At 37.7% G+C, this 13,328-nt stretch overlaps 1 protein-coding gene across 2 annotated transcripts in view; it reads right to left on the bottom strand.

Moving 5' to 3' along the window:
* The window catches only part of LOC145670340 (periodic tryptophan protein 2 homolog), a 118,775-nt gene that overhangs the window by 61,351 nt on the left and 44,096 nt on the right, over positions 1-13,328 (bottom strand). The window contains exons 8-9 of one of the 2 annotated variants that reach the window (XM_081738887.1): positions 12,196-12,400; positions 4,149-4,356 (exon numbers count right to left, since the gene is read on the bottom strand). In XM_081738887.1, coding sequence (XP_081595013.1) covers positions 4,149-4,356; positions 12,196-12,400 — 413 coding nt within the window. Of the gene's footprint in view, positions 1-4,148; positions 4,357-12,195; positions 12,404-13,328 lie in introns of both variants that reach the window. The other variant, XM_081738886.1, reaches the window with a different exon arrangement.

Below are 13,328 nucleotides of genomic sequence, written 5' to 3' on the forward strand. Positions count from 1 at the left end.
TTACTATTTTGTGGGATTGTGAATAATGAGAAAAAGACTCACAATGCTTCGTGTGGAGCATTGTGCTGTATGGGACAGAAACATGAACATTACGCAAAAGTGAGAAAAACCACTGGAAGCTTTCGAATATGGGTGCGGATTATTATTAAGAAGTGGAAGAGAAACTGGTTGGGACATTGGCTAAAAAGGAACCGTATCATGAGGGATGTGCTAGAGGTATTGTGGCAGGAAAGAGAGGGAGTGGGCGAAGGAGACTACAATTAATGGACGATATCAAACGAAGAAATTGTACGTAAAGACGAAGAGGTTAGCGGACGACCATGGAGTATGAAGGAATCTCAGTTGCAGCATGTAATAATGACAGAATATATTATTATTATTATTATTATTATTATTATTATTATTATTATTATTATTATTATTATTATTATTATTATTATTATTATAGTTTAATAGGACAAAAAAAACTGTCCAAAATGGGACATATATCAATTGATAGATCTTATCGACCTGAACAAAATCATGTAAGTGAATGAAAATCCTCATGCACAGTTTTCGAGAAAATATTTTTTTCGTATAAATCTACAAATTGATACTGCACGATTACCACGCCATCGATTAAGATGTTAGTACGCAGTAGGGTTATAGCCCAAAATCATCATTAACTCTTAAACTTTTAATTTATTTCATTAACTACAATGCTGTCCAAATGAAAATGAAATCTTTCAGTTTAATTAGTACCACAATTATGCTAATAGTGTCAAAACTTCTGAAGCTTCTGAGCTACAGTATAGCTTTTAAATCCTACTGCGAGCAATCAACCAAAAAAACTACCGACTTGTTTATATATATATATATATATATATATATATATATATATATATATATATATATATATATATATATATATATATATATATATATATATATATAAAATCTTACATTTGATTATTGTCTATAAACTTACATTTCTAGTGAATATAAAATGAATTTTAATTAAAATGTACATGACAGGAAGAAACTGAAATTGAATTGTGCATAAGAAAGAAATGTGAAGTGTAGTTTTTAATGAATAACAAATGTAATAACGGATTTTTTAATCAGACTTATTAACTTTAATGAGAAGGATGAAACACTTTTTTTTTTTTTGTCATCAACAGTGTTTTTTTTTTCCCCTGGAAGTCGAATCTCCTAGATTTAGCGACTTTTACCCCAAACTGACAACACTGATTCAAGGTTAGCCAACCGAAGCGTTAACGCGATCAACCAAAAATGATACTAGTAGCTCGCGATCGACGATTCGGCCGATCACTGCATTAGGCTAAGGGAAACAAGACGATTAAAAGAAATGAACAATGATGGGAAAATTGATGGTATAAGATCGTGGGAGGAAAACGTGAGTACTCCGAGACAATTCACGGAAATCACGTTGTCCACCACAAAGTTACTTGGCCGGAGATCAAACCAGGGATCCCACGCACCAGAAGCGCTCTACCACTGAGCTACCGTGTCCCCAATGTTGTCCAAAAATTAGATATATATCAATAAATGGATCACACCAAGCTAAACAAAATGAGATGCCTAAGGGAAAATTCTCATGTGAAGTTTGAGAAAATCGAGAAAATTTATTTTTATAATGCTACTTCTGTAAAATATGTATCATTCGTTAACAACAATAAATGATAATTTTTATTCTGCTGGAGAATGTTGTACGAGGGAGGGCTGAGAAGTTCCTGGCTTTGTTCCCTTTAAATAGAAGTACACAAGTAAAAGTGTTAGCATATGAAAGCCTCACATCTTAATATGTAACCTGTGTATGGAATCCTACTTGTACACTCATGTCCAAAATTGTTGTCGCATATCTATAAATATGTTGTTGTAGGAATATATATTGGTAACGAATTCACCATATATTTCTTATAATCTTAGTATGAGTATAATCGGCAAAGACGTGTATGTGGCAAATTTCATGCCAAAAGAGCGGTAAATAAGAACAATAAAACGAAAATAAAACTTTCTTGTCCATTTAGCAACATTTTGTTTTACTCACTCTAATTTTCGTATTTATAATTCTTTTCCTATGAAATTTATCACAAATATACATTTCCCGATTATATACATAGTATCAGTATTAAAAATATCCTGCAAAATCATTATCAAATTATATTCTTACAAGAAGACAGTTATAGATATGCGACAATCATTTTGGACATGAGTGTACAACATCTGTCATTACAGGTAGAAAGTGAGATGAAAGAGGCACGAGGAAGTTTCATTTGTCGGAGTTGAGGACCGATCTGAAGTTCTTATGGCTTTAGGGGAAGTTTGCAAAGGAAGTTCATATAGAGATATGCCAAACACTCGAGGAGAAATGTCCTTCATACATCTGCCAAAACCACGCTACCACGTTTTAAGATTGGCCATTTCACGGTGGAAGATGAGTTCCGCAGCGGACGCTTGTCAACTACAACAGACCAGTAAACATGCGATGCTGTCCATGCACTGATTCTTGAGGACCGTTAAATATCCGCCAAAAAGACTGCCCTGATCCTGGACAACTCCAAGGAGCTTGTTGGTTATATTATTACCACAGTCCTGGATATGCGCAAGCTTTCAGCGAAATGAGTGCTGAAACTTTCGAGTACGGATCAAAAGAAGGAACGTGTCGAAGCACCCAAAGCCACCTTGTTCCATTTTGAAAAGACATATGATTTTTTGGCTGGACTAGTGACAGAGGATGAAACCTGGATCTATATTTATGATCCCGAAACTAAGGAATAGCGCCATAGTGGTTTCCCCCGCTCCAAAATGTTCCGTACCCAGAAATCGAAAAAAAAAATAATAATCCTTGCATCGTTTTCTAGGACAAAGATGGCATTATAATGGTAAACCATCTTCCGAATGGCGCCTCTATTACCGGAGAGTATTTGCTAATTTTCTAGACCAGCTGAAAGAGGCAATTAAGAGGAAACGCCGTGGAAAATTCACAAAAGGGATCATGATGTTGCACGATAATGCGTCCACAAGTCCAACATTGTTCCTGCTAAACTGGCCAACCTGGGATTCCAATTGCTCCACTGTCCACCTTACTCCCCAGACCTGGCCCCTTCTGACAATTTTCTATTTCCTAATCTGAAAAAAAAACATCTAAAGGGTCACAGTTTTGAGGACATTTCTGACGTCACACAGGCTACTGAGAGCTGATTTGAGTAAGAATCAAAAGATATATATACAGTATACATATATTTTTATGGACTAGAAAAGCTTCAAAATCGCTATCAAAAGTGCATTGATCTCAATGGGGAATACGTTGAATAAATATGTAATCTCGGACTTCTGATATTTATTTTTCTTGGCAAACTAAAGTAAATATACTTGTCAGCACTAGGGATGGCCAGAACCGGTTCCTGGTGGAACCGGTTTTCGGGTCTGAACGGATCCGGTTCTAGAAGAACCGGTTTTTCGGATCCAGGTCTGGAACCGGTTCTTCAGATCCAGATCTCGAACCGGTTCTGAAAACCAGATCTCCAAGAACCGGTTCCGCTGGAACCGAAACTTTGTGACCATCCCTACGCTAAACCCGAGCTGCTGGCAGGCTGTGAACAGTGTGCTATATGAAATGGTGGAAGCGACAGGCAGGCGCCGGCCGCCTGTCTCATTTGGCTAAATAAACTGGGATACTGGCAAACTCATTGGCTAAACAGGAAAACTGGCCAACTCATTTGGCTAAACACCCACTGGTGGACCAAATCTTTTTTCTGGGGGCACAAGCGGGTCTGTGCGGGAAGGGCACAAGCGTATGGTCCTTTTTGCAGTGTTTTGAAGGTGAACATTGTGCCTTCTTAACAGGCTTTCGGATCCAGGTCTTGAACCGGTTCCTAAGATCCGGTTCTGAACCGGGTTTTCAGATCCAGATCTGGAACCGGTTCCGCCGGAACCGGAACTTTGTGGCCATCCCTAGTCGGCACCCCTTCGTATATACAAAAGTATATACCTTGAGTATTAAATTGTATCTATTATTTAAGTCTTGTCTCAACAATGACACAAGTAGCCCTAATAATAATAATAATAATAATAATAATAATAATAATAATAATAATAATAATAATAATAATAATAATAATAATAATAATAATAATAATAATTACCTTTCCATCTTCTCCTCCAGTAACTATATATTGTCCATCAGGTGAATATGCAAGACACGCCATATTATTAAAATGACCCTGTTGTTTCATGACGTATGTCTCACTCTGCCATTCCCAAACTAATAGCTGGCCAAGTCCTGAACAGCCAAGGGCAATCCAATCGCCAGTGTTGTTCAATGCAATAGACGATATTTGCTGTTCTGATATGCTGGAAAATAAAGTGGAAGCTAGTTTAAGCATTTCTAATAACAAAAAGCTTGAAAAAAATGTTCTGAGCATTACAGTACAAAGAGAAAGAAAGAAAATACAGCACATCATAATAAAGAATTTTACTGACCTTATTAATATTCCTCTGTAGTAAGAAAATAAAATCAGGATATCAGTTGATAGTTAAGTGCACTTAGCTCTTGTACTTAAAAACGTGGGTCGATCAATATATAAGTTTCCCTAAGCTGTAGATACACTTGTAACCTATACATACATGTGTAGGTGGGTCCTTCCCTCTATATAATCCTCATTGAGATTCAGATATTTGTTTCACTGCTGCACTAATTTGTCCAAACCCTTTGCAAAAAAAAAAAAAAAAAAAAAAAAAAAAAAAAAAAAAATCTTTAATACTTTCCTTACATTCCGCTTCATTTCTTTATACCAGTTGACAGGAGACCAGGTCGCTTATGTTAAATCTGAACTCTTCTTCAGGAAAACGCAATTCGACATAAGCGACCTGGTCACTTCTTGATGATAACTCCCCACTTTACTCATCACGCAAACAAGACACAAAATTGAAGAATTAGGGTGAGAACAGCTATCTCACTCCCCATACAGCATCAATTTAGCACCGAGTTACTTCCATTTTTTTTTCCAATGTTAAAATCCGCATTACAAGGTAAACGCTTCGAAACAGAGAAAGAAGTGAAGGGAATGTGAGAAGAGTGCTAAACAGCCAGAGCTAGTTTTTTTTTTTTTCTCCCCAAAGGGTTTGAACAAATTGCTGCACCGGTGAGACAAACGCCACAATCTCAATGGGAAATATGTGGAGAAGTGAGGAAGGACCCACCTACACATGAATGTTTAGTTTATAAATGTATCTTAAAAAACAAATATTTTACAGCTTAGGGAAACTTATATATTGAACGACCCACGTATATAATTTTGGGATGTTGACAGACGGTGTGATACCCTCCCTATAATTTATCACGTACCCGCCAGGAAGGACAAACAAAAATCTCTTTCTTTGTTATCTTTAAGCATTAAAAACAGTTCAAGATATGGAAATGACTGAAAACGACGGAAACCAGTATGCAACCGAATAAAACCTGACCCCGCATGCTAACACCCAACCTTCAAATAAATGACTATTAAAGTGTTTTAGTAACTAGATAAAACGAAAAAACAAAAATAAAATTCCAAATAAAAAGGTGGGTGGGAGCAGCGGGGGCATCTTACACTCACTCTCACTCTCATCGCCGTTCTTCGCAGCGAATCTTCTCGACAAAGTGATTGAAGAGCTGACCTTCCTGGAGTATGGGACTGAAACCTACAGTGTAAGTCATTTTCTCTATCCTCTCTCTGATTTATGAGCTGTGAATTTGGGTAGCAAAGTCGGTATCCCGTGAGAGAATAACTTACTGTAACTCACTATACTACCTGTAATACAATAGCCAATAAACCAGTTACTGTCTAAATTAAAATAATTCCTTTCAGTAGACAACATTGACACTTAAGTAGTTTCTGTAATTGTCTCTTTTGAGTATTGAAAAGATAATTTAAAGGATCGAAACATAGCTCCCCGGCGTAAACTACATCCTAATTCACAGCTCATACTCACCATAGCAATATCATAATTTTTTTTCCTATATATTTCTTTTTTTTAATAGTCTGGTTTGTTTTCATGTTTCTTTTTACGTTGCACTATGCCTAACCATCGCCGTTCAAATTTAACTAACCGTTTAACTCCCACCCCCCCACCACCTACTGGCTCTACTCCATCCTCCCCACCCATCTCAACGTCCCTTCCCATTACTTCCTCACAGACCACGCCCCAATACTCCAACCCTTTCATGATGCAATCCGTTCCACTTGAAATTTTTTCTGCAGCCCCCCATGAAAAAGTTCATCTGTTCTTAACTAATTTTGAACGTCAACTGTAGGGGGGGCTCCAACCTCTACATCTCTTCAAGCGTTCCTTTTCTGGAACACTGGACCATACCACGCCAACAACAACGCTCTGCTCCATCTCCTCCCGTGATATCCATTTTGCTACCGCCCACGCTCATAAACGTCCCTTCAGTGATTCTGTGTATTAACAATCTCAGTGTTTTTTTTTGTTTTTTTTTTTTTGTGTGTGTGTGTGTGTGACAGTGTATACACAGTGGTATTTTTCCTTGTACCCAGGAAGGACAAACAAAAAAAAAAAAAAAAAAAAAAACATTGTGAAATAAAATGTCAATGACCACGTTGACTGTTGGTGCGATCCTGGTGGGGGACTATCACGTACCCGCCAGGAAGGACAAACAAAAATCTCTTTCTTTGTTATCTTTAAGCATTAAAAACAGTTCAAGATATGGAAATGACTGAAAACGACGGAAACCAGTATGCAACCGAATAAAACCTGACCCCGCATGCTAACACCCAACCTTCAAATAAATGACTATTAAAGTGTTTTAGTAACTAGATAAAACGAAAAAACAAAAATAAAATTCCAAATAAAAAGGTGGGTGGGAGCAGCGGGGGCATCTCACACTCACTCTCACTCTCATCGCCGTTCTTCGCAGCGAATCTTCTCGACAAAGTGATTGAAGAGCTGACCTTCCTGGAGTATGGGACTGAAACCTACAGTGTAAGTCATTTTCTCTATCCTCTCTCTGATTTATGAGCTGTGAATTTGGGTAGCAAAGTCGGTATCCCGTGAGAGAATAACTTACTGTAACTCACTATACTACCTGTAATACAATAGCCAATAAACCAGTTACTGTCTAAATTAAAATAATTCCTTTCAGTAGACAACATTGACACTTAAGTAGTTTCTGTAATTGTCTCTTTTGAGTATTGAAAAGATAATTTAAAGGACCGAAACAAATTGGTGGTCTATAATTGCCACTTCGTATTAACATACTAAGTTGACAAATTTCATTATTTCCACTGGCGCTGCTGCAAAAATGCATGTAACGAACTTACTGCACAAGTATGTTTTAAACTTGTTTTTGCTCCTGAGAATAGATACTCGATAAATGTATCCGAAATACCAACATTTAAAATAATGTTCGTCCACATGGAAATATTAATAATGTCAGTTAAATTTTTTGTTATGTTATAATATGTCCCTTACGTTCTATAAACAATTACAGCACATCAATTTTAAACGATCTCAGCCTTCTGTCATTAATAAATGGGAAATCCTTGTACTTAAACGTAAATTGCGCCTCTTCTTTAAATAAATAAAAAAAAAAAAGGTAAAATGTAAAAAGAACATGCTGAGAACGGTTAGTAACTCAATGATTTAGTAGGATGATTATCGAATATTTATAAAGTTGGTATGCATCTAAAAGCACCTGTTTTGCTAATCTTTACCCATATGTTTCAGTGACCGACTTATTGCTTTTATCAATGCGATTTCTTTAAGGTATTTTACATTGCTTGAAAAAACACATTACCGGTAATATTCCTGCACTGTACAATAAATTATTTTCAAAGCTACCTTCTTGCTCACTGTGAATTTACCTCTTTACTTTAAAAACAACATACTGTAGGAATAGTGAAGTTATCTATGATTTCTATGATTCCTATGATTCCTAGTTTTCTATGATTCCTTACTTGTATTGTCTCCCTTTTAATGCGTTTAAACTCAGGGATGGGAGCCGGCGTGTTGAAATTTAACTTTTCCACAATTTTGGACAGACCTAGCTCTGAAACTATGCATTTTTCTCCACAGGTCCAACTTTTTCTCTCATTTTGATATGAGTAATCACCTACAATTTGTCGGTATAGTCATTAACACCATCTATATATCGATAAATGTTTTATATCATTAGTTTCTTAGCTCTAAAGGTCCCAAAAATGTGTATAAAGCTACAAACGGTTTCGTCAAATCTATTTCGACTTTCTCAGTGCGTAAAAAGAAAACTAAATATGCTCCGTCCACCACATTGCGTTGTTGTCTCCAACTAAGAGATGATGGAAAATACACTAACCAGCCAGAATATTATGACCACATACGCAATATGGCATGAAAGTAGCAATACGGTTTGGCATGGAAGCTGCGCTCCTGAAATCACTGCAGTGTAACGTTGACCTTGTGACAAGGAGCGTTGTTCTGCTGAAATATGCTATTACTTGCTGGAAATATGGTCCACACAAATGGAAATTAAATCTTTGATTTTTACGTCCCAGCCGGCTAGGCTAAAGGAGAAGGTGACGATGAGAAATGAATGAAATGATGAAATAAAGAAAGTGGGAAGAAACTGGAGAACCCCGAGAAAACCCACGCACACGGTGTTTAGCGGCCCACATAAATGGGTATACGTGATCAACAGTGACCTGCCAATAGCTAAGAGTAATCATGATGCCCCCCCTTCCCACACACACACACTACAGGGCCCAAAGATGACCATATGAATTGTTCCCCAAATCATACTGAAGCCACCACCAGTCTGTCACCCTCCTACTGTGCACGTCTTAAGGAGCTGTTTCCCTGGAAGACAACGGATTCTGACCCAGCCATTGATGTGATGAGGCCAGTATAGCGATTCATCGGACCATGCAACGTTACGCTTTTCCTCTGCGGTCCAATGACAATGGCACATTCCCATTCCAGTCATTATCGATAATACCGTGCCGTTAACATTAACATATATGTGAGACGTCAGCTGTGGAGACCCATATCTAAAAGTATACGGTAAAGTGTGTGCTTAGACGTTAGTACCTTGTCCATTGTTGAAGTCTGCTGTAAATTTAATTGTACCACAGTCTGCACTCTATCATGTTGTACCAACCCCGTCATTCAACGAGGTCTGATATTTTTAATGAGGTGTGACCGCTCCATGTGTTGTGGTTTGCTGCTAGTTTCACTGTCCTTTTTCAACCTCTGGAAGACACTACCTACGGCAGCCCGCTAAAGCTCGACAAGTCGCGCTATTTCCGCATCTGGCCATTACAATCTGACCCCTATAATACATCGCCAGCCTTCCACATTCTCCGCACAAGCATCATATTGACTCATCGAGCGAGATCCCTATCACCGTCTGGTAAACGGTTCTGCTGTTCCCCATCCCCGTTACATCAGTCCAACAACTTCGTTGAAAATATCTTTGGAGGTCACAATGTTTTGGCTGGTCAGTGTATATACAAATGGAATGGATGAATCCTAGATCACTATATACAGACGAAAATGTTATAATGTACTTAATATTATATGTATATATACAACACTGTTATGTTTAAGTTTTCCATTGGTATATATAACTATTGTTTCCTTCTGAATGAAATACCCTTTGTTCAAGTTAGATTATATGCTTACTTTCCTTCAATTCAAGGTTGAGTTGATTTTGAGTTTAACGTCCCGTTCAGCAGCGAGACTATATGAGACGTGGACCTACTGATTAACGTGGAATCGGAACCACTTGAACTCCCACCGGGAATCGAACTCCTTCAATTCAAGGAATCAAGAAGGGGAACATTTGCATCTGCATATAGTACATCAAAGTTATTTGAAATGCCTTTGCTTTGCTTTTGTACACTCCAAAAAAGACAATTTTTCTAGATATTCAATTTGTTAAAATCTAGAGAAACCACAAATTTTTCCAAAACTCATAATATATCATGGAACAAAAAGTAAAATTTTTCCAAAACTCATATCATGGAACAAAAAGTAATGATTTATTTCTTGTACGAGGGCTGTCTAGAAAGTAACAGACGTTTTGAATTTTTTTTAAAAAAAATAACAGAATGAACAAACCAAATTATATTATATACAATCGAAAGGTACACTCATGTCCAAAATTATTGCCGCATGTCTATAAATATGCTGTAGGAATATAATTTGATAACGAATTCGCAAGGTATTTCTTATAACGTTAGAATTTGTATAATCGGAAAAGACATGTATGTGGCATATTTCATGTCAAAAGAGCAATAAATAAAAACAATAAAACGAAAATAAAACTTTCTTGTCCATTTATCAACATTTTATTTTAGTCATTCTAATTTTCTTCTTTATAATTATTTTCCTATGAAATTTACCACAAATATACATTTCCCGATTATGCACATAGTATCAGTATTAAAAGTACCCTGCAAAATCATTATCAAATTATATTCTTGCAAGTAGACAGTTATAGATATGCGACAATCATTTTGGACATGAGTGTACACTCTTAAGCTATTTTTCCGCATAATCACAATGCAAATTAAGGCACTTATCATACCGTGGCACAAGTTTTTCAATACCATCTCGGTAGAAATCAGCCGCTTGCGGCACCGGCATGCAGTTTGGCGTCAGTATCAAAGGGTTGTGTACCGAGCCATATCTTCACCTCTGGGAAGAGGTAGTAGTCGCTAGGCGCCAAATACAGGTTGTATTGTGGGTGATCGAACACCTCCCATCCAAAACCACCCAAGTGATTGAACACTGGAACGGCCATTTTTAAAATCAATGCATCACTGCCTCACTGGGCCTTCACTCATTATTCCATGTCCGTACACTTCACACAATTAGCGATGCATTTCAATTGGCTTGTGGTTTTTTGTCAACAAAAACTCAATCACAGAATGCACCTCACAAGAGGAGGGGATTTTTTATTGCAGCGCACATTGTAACACGTTACAGAAAGCACAGCAAGAAGGTCACAGCCCTCACGCTACCACAGCTGGATGCATACTAAGTGTGGCAACGTTCTGACACCAAGACGGCAACTGTAGCCCCGCCCACTGCCGCGATAGGCCAAAACGTCTAGTACTTTCTGGACAGAACTCGTAAAAAGACATCAGGAATTATCCTACCACATAACTCTTTACAATGTAGTTTGTTGAGTAGTGAAGTTTTCCATTCATAGCACTGGTAAGGATATAAGTCTTAATATCGAAACTATCTGCGGAATTAAATTTCTTTGGATGTTTGAGGTAAGGTGGTCTTGTTATATACCACAGGAGAATCTATACTGTACGATCTCCTTGGGAATTTACTCAAGTGGAATTATCTACATTTAAGACGGGCCTATGCAAGTTTTCTGTTTAATGTTGATATTAATTACTTTTTCTCCATTATTTCTTCGAAACCCGAAGATCAGCCTCGAAGGCACTTTTAATAATAGTACGAAGGGTAATCAGAAAGTAAGGTTACAAAGTCTGCAGTGAAATGTGTATATGATTTCATACAACCAATACAGTCAACAGATAGTATATACATTAGGTTATCTTTCGACATAGTTTCCATATCGGTTGAAGCACTTATCGCATCGTGGGATGAGTTAGAAGATATCCTACTAGTAAAAATCCTGTCCTTGAGTGTTCAGCACGTTGTCACAAAGTGTTTCACTTCCTCGTCTGAACCGAAGCGACGGCTTCCTAGGTGCTACTTCAAGTGCGCGAATAGGTGAAAGTCACTTGGACTGTAGCTTCTCCACGCGAGCTGCGTTCAAATTTGTTGATGCCATGCTGGGTCGGCCACTGCGTTCCTCGTTGGTGACGTTTTCTCTACCAGCTGCAAACTTTTGACACCTTCTGCGACACGCTGATGAGACATTACAGTCTCCCCGGCTGCCGCTGAATTTCAGCCGCTGTTGCATGTTTCACCTACAGAAATCGAATAACTGAGCGGACTTCTTTGCGAGACCAGTTTTCCAAACGAGTTGCCATTTGTGTTTACCTACAACTAGCGCCATAGGTGGCGGGTGGCTGAAACTCTGCACAGTTGCCAAATCCATGTAGCAAAATTACCACACACTCCTTATTCCTCTATAACAGACGAAACTCCAGAAATATCGGCCTTGTAACCTTAGTTTCTGATCGTCCCTCGTAGCTTTTAGTTAACTCTAAGTCTGTTTCTACTTACTTTAGCGAATGTATTAAATTAACATCTGGCATTTCGTGCAAAAAGAACGATCCATTGGAGAAGCCTGTAACCAAAATCCGTATATCCTTATGGTATGCAGCGGATGTTAATGTCACGTTTTGTTGCTCTTCTTTCACTAAATCTGACAAATAATGTCGACCCAGTCTTTTATAATACAACTTCTTTTCATCTTTCTCTGACTGCTCTGCTGAAATTGAAAAATAAATAAATAAATACTTTAACACAGATATCATCTGGCACATTTTGTTAAGATTAACTAATACTCACCTATAATGTGCCCTGGGAATCCTAAAACGATTGTTATATTCCTAGTAGAAACTACCCAGTAGAAAGAAATGTGTTCGACTCATATTACATTAAAACAAAACACCCAACGTTAGGTTTGGACGAAGGAAACCTTCACAAAAACTTAAATTTAGTTACAAACAGCTTCATTTCTTTAAATTGTATAGAGTCTTTCTATTTCAACTGTGCCCCTTCTGGTGCTGCTTTCGATGTGTGTTTTCCCGCACCTCCCTCGAAAGAGGAAGGACAAATTGTTGCACTGTCGAGAAGAAGTGTTGCCAGAATGAATTATTTCACGGACTTCGCTGTCCTCTGTGTTGTTAGCCATTCTAAGTAGCCTACGATCACTCCTCGAAACCTAACGATTGAATGACAAATTAGCAACACAGCGGAATTATGGACTTCTTTTCCGTAAGCAAAGAGAGATTTCCTCCGTCAGAGGGTGGGGGTGGTGGAGCCGAAGTATGTTTCGCATATTTTCCGGGGGCACAGATGAGAGAGACAGGCTCTACCAGAGTATCTACTTGATGTTTGTTTTCAAATTCCAAGCTTTTTCCAGTCTCTATTTTTTTTTAAACCAAGAAAATTTGTCACTGTTAATATCCCCTACCAGAAGGCCAGTTGAGAAAAATGTGCAGGAACTGACAAAAGCAAGCAGAGTTCTCCCTTTTAACTAACCTGTGATTCATATCCCTTGATAATATTAACTTTTTAACATTTTGCTTTTACTACGTGAATAAGTTCTAAAAGTTATTGATTTAAATTGTAAAAACATGTTAATTTATGATTACATATTACTGGATGTTCTTCTTGGATGAGAAATAGCC

The sequence above is a fragment of the Thermobia domestica genome, chromosome 14, assembly GCF_964235325.1.
Source record: "Thermobia domestica chromosome 14, izTheDome1.hap1.1, whole genome shotgun sequence".
Taxonomy (NCBI): Eukaryota; Metazoa; Arthropoda; class Insecta; order Zygentoma; family Lepismatidae; genus Thermobia; species Thermobia domestica.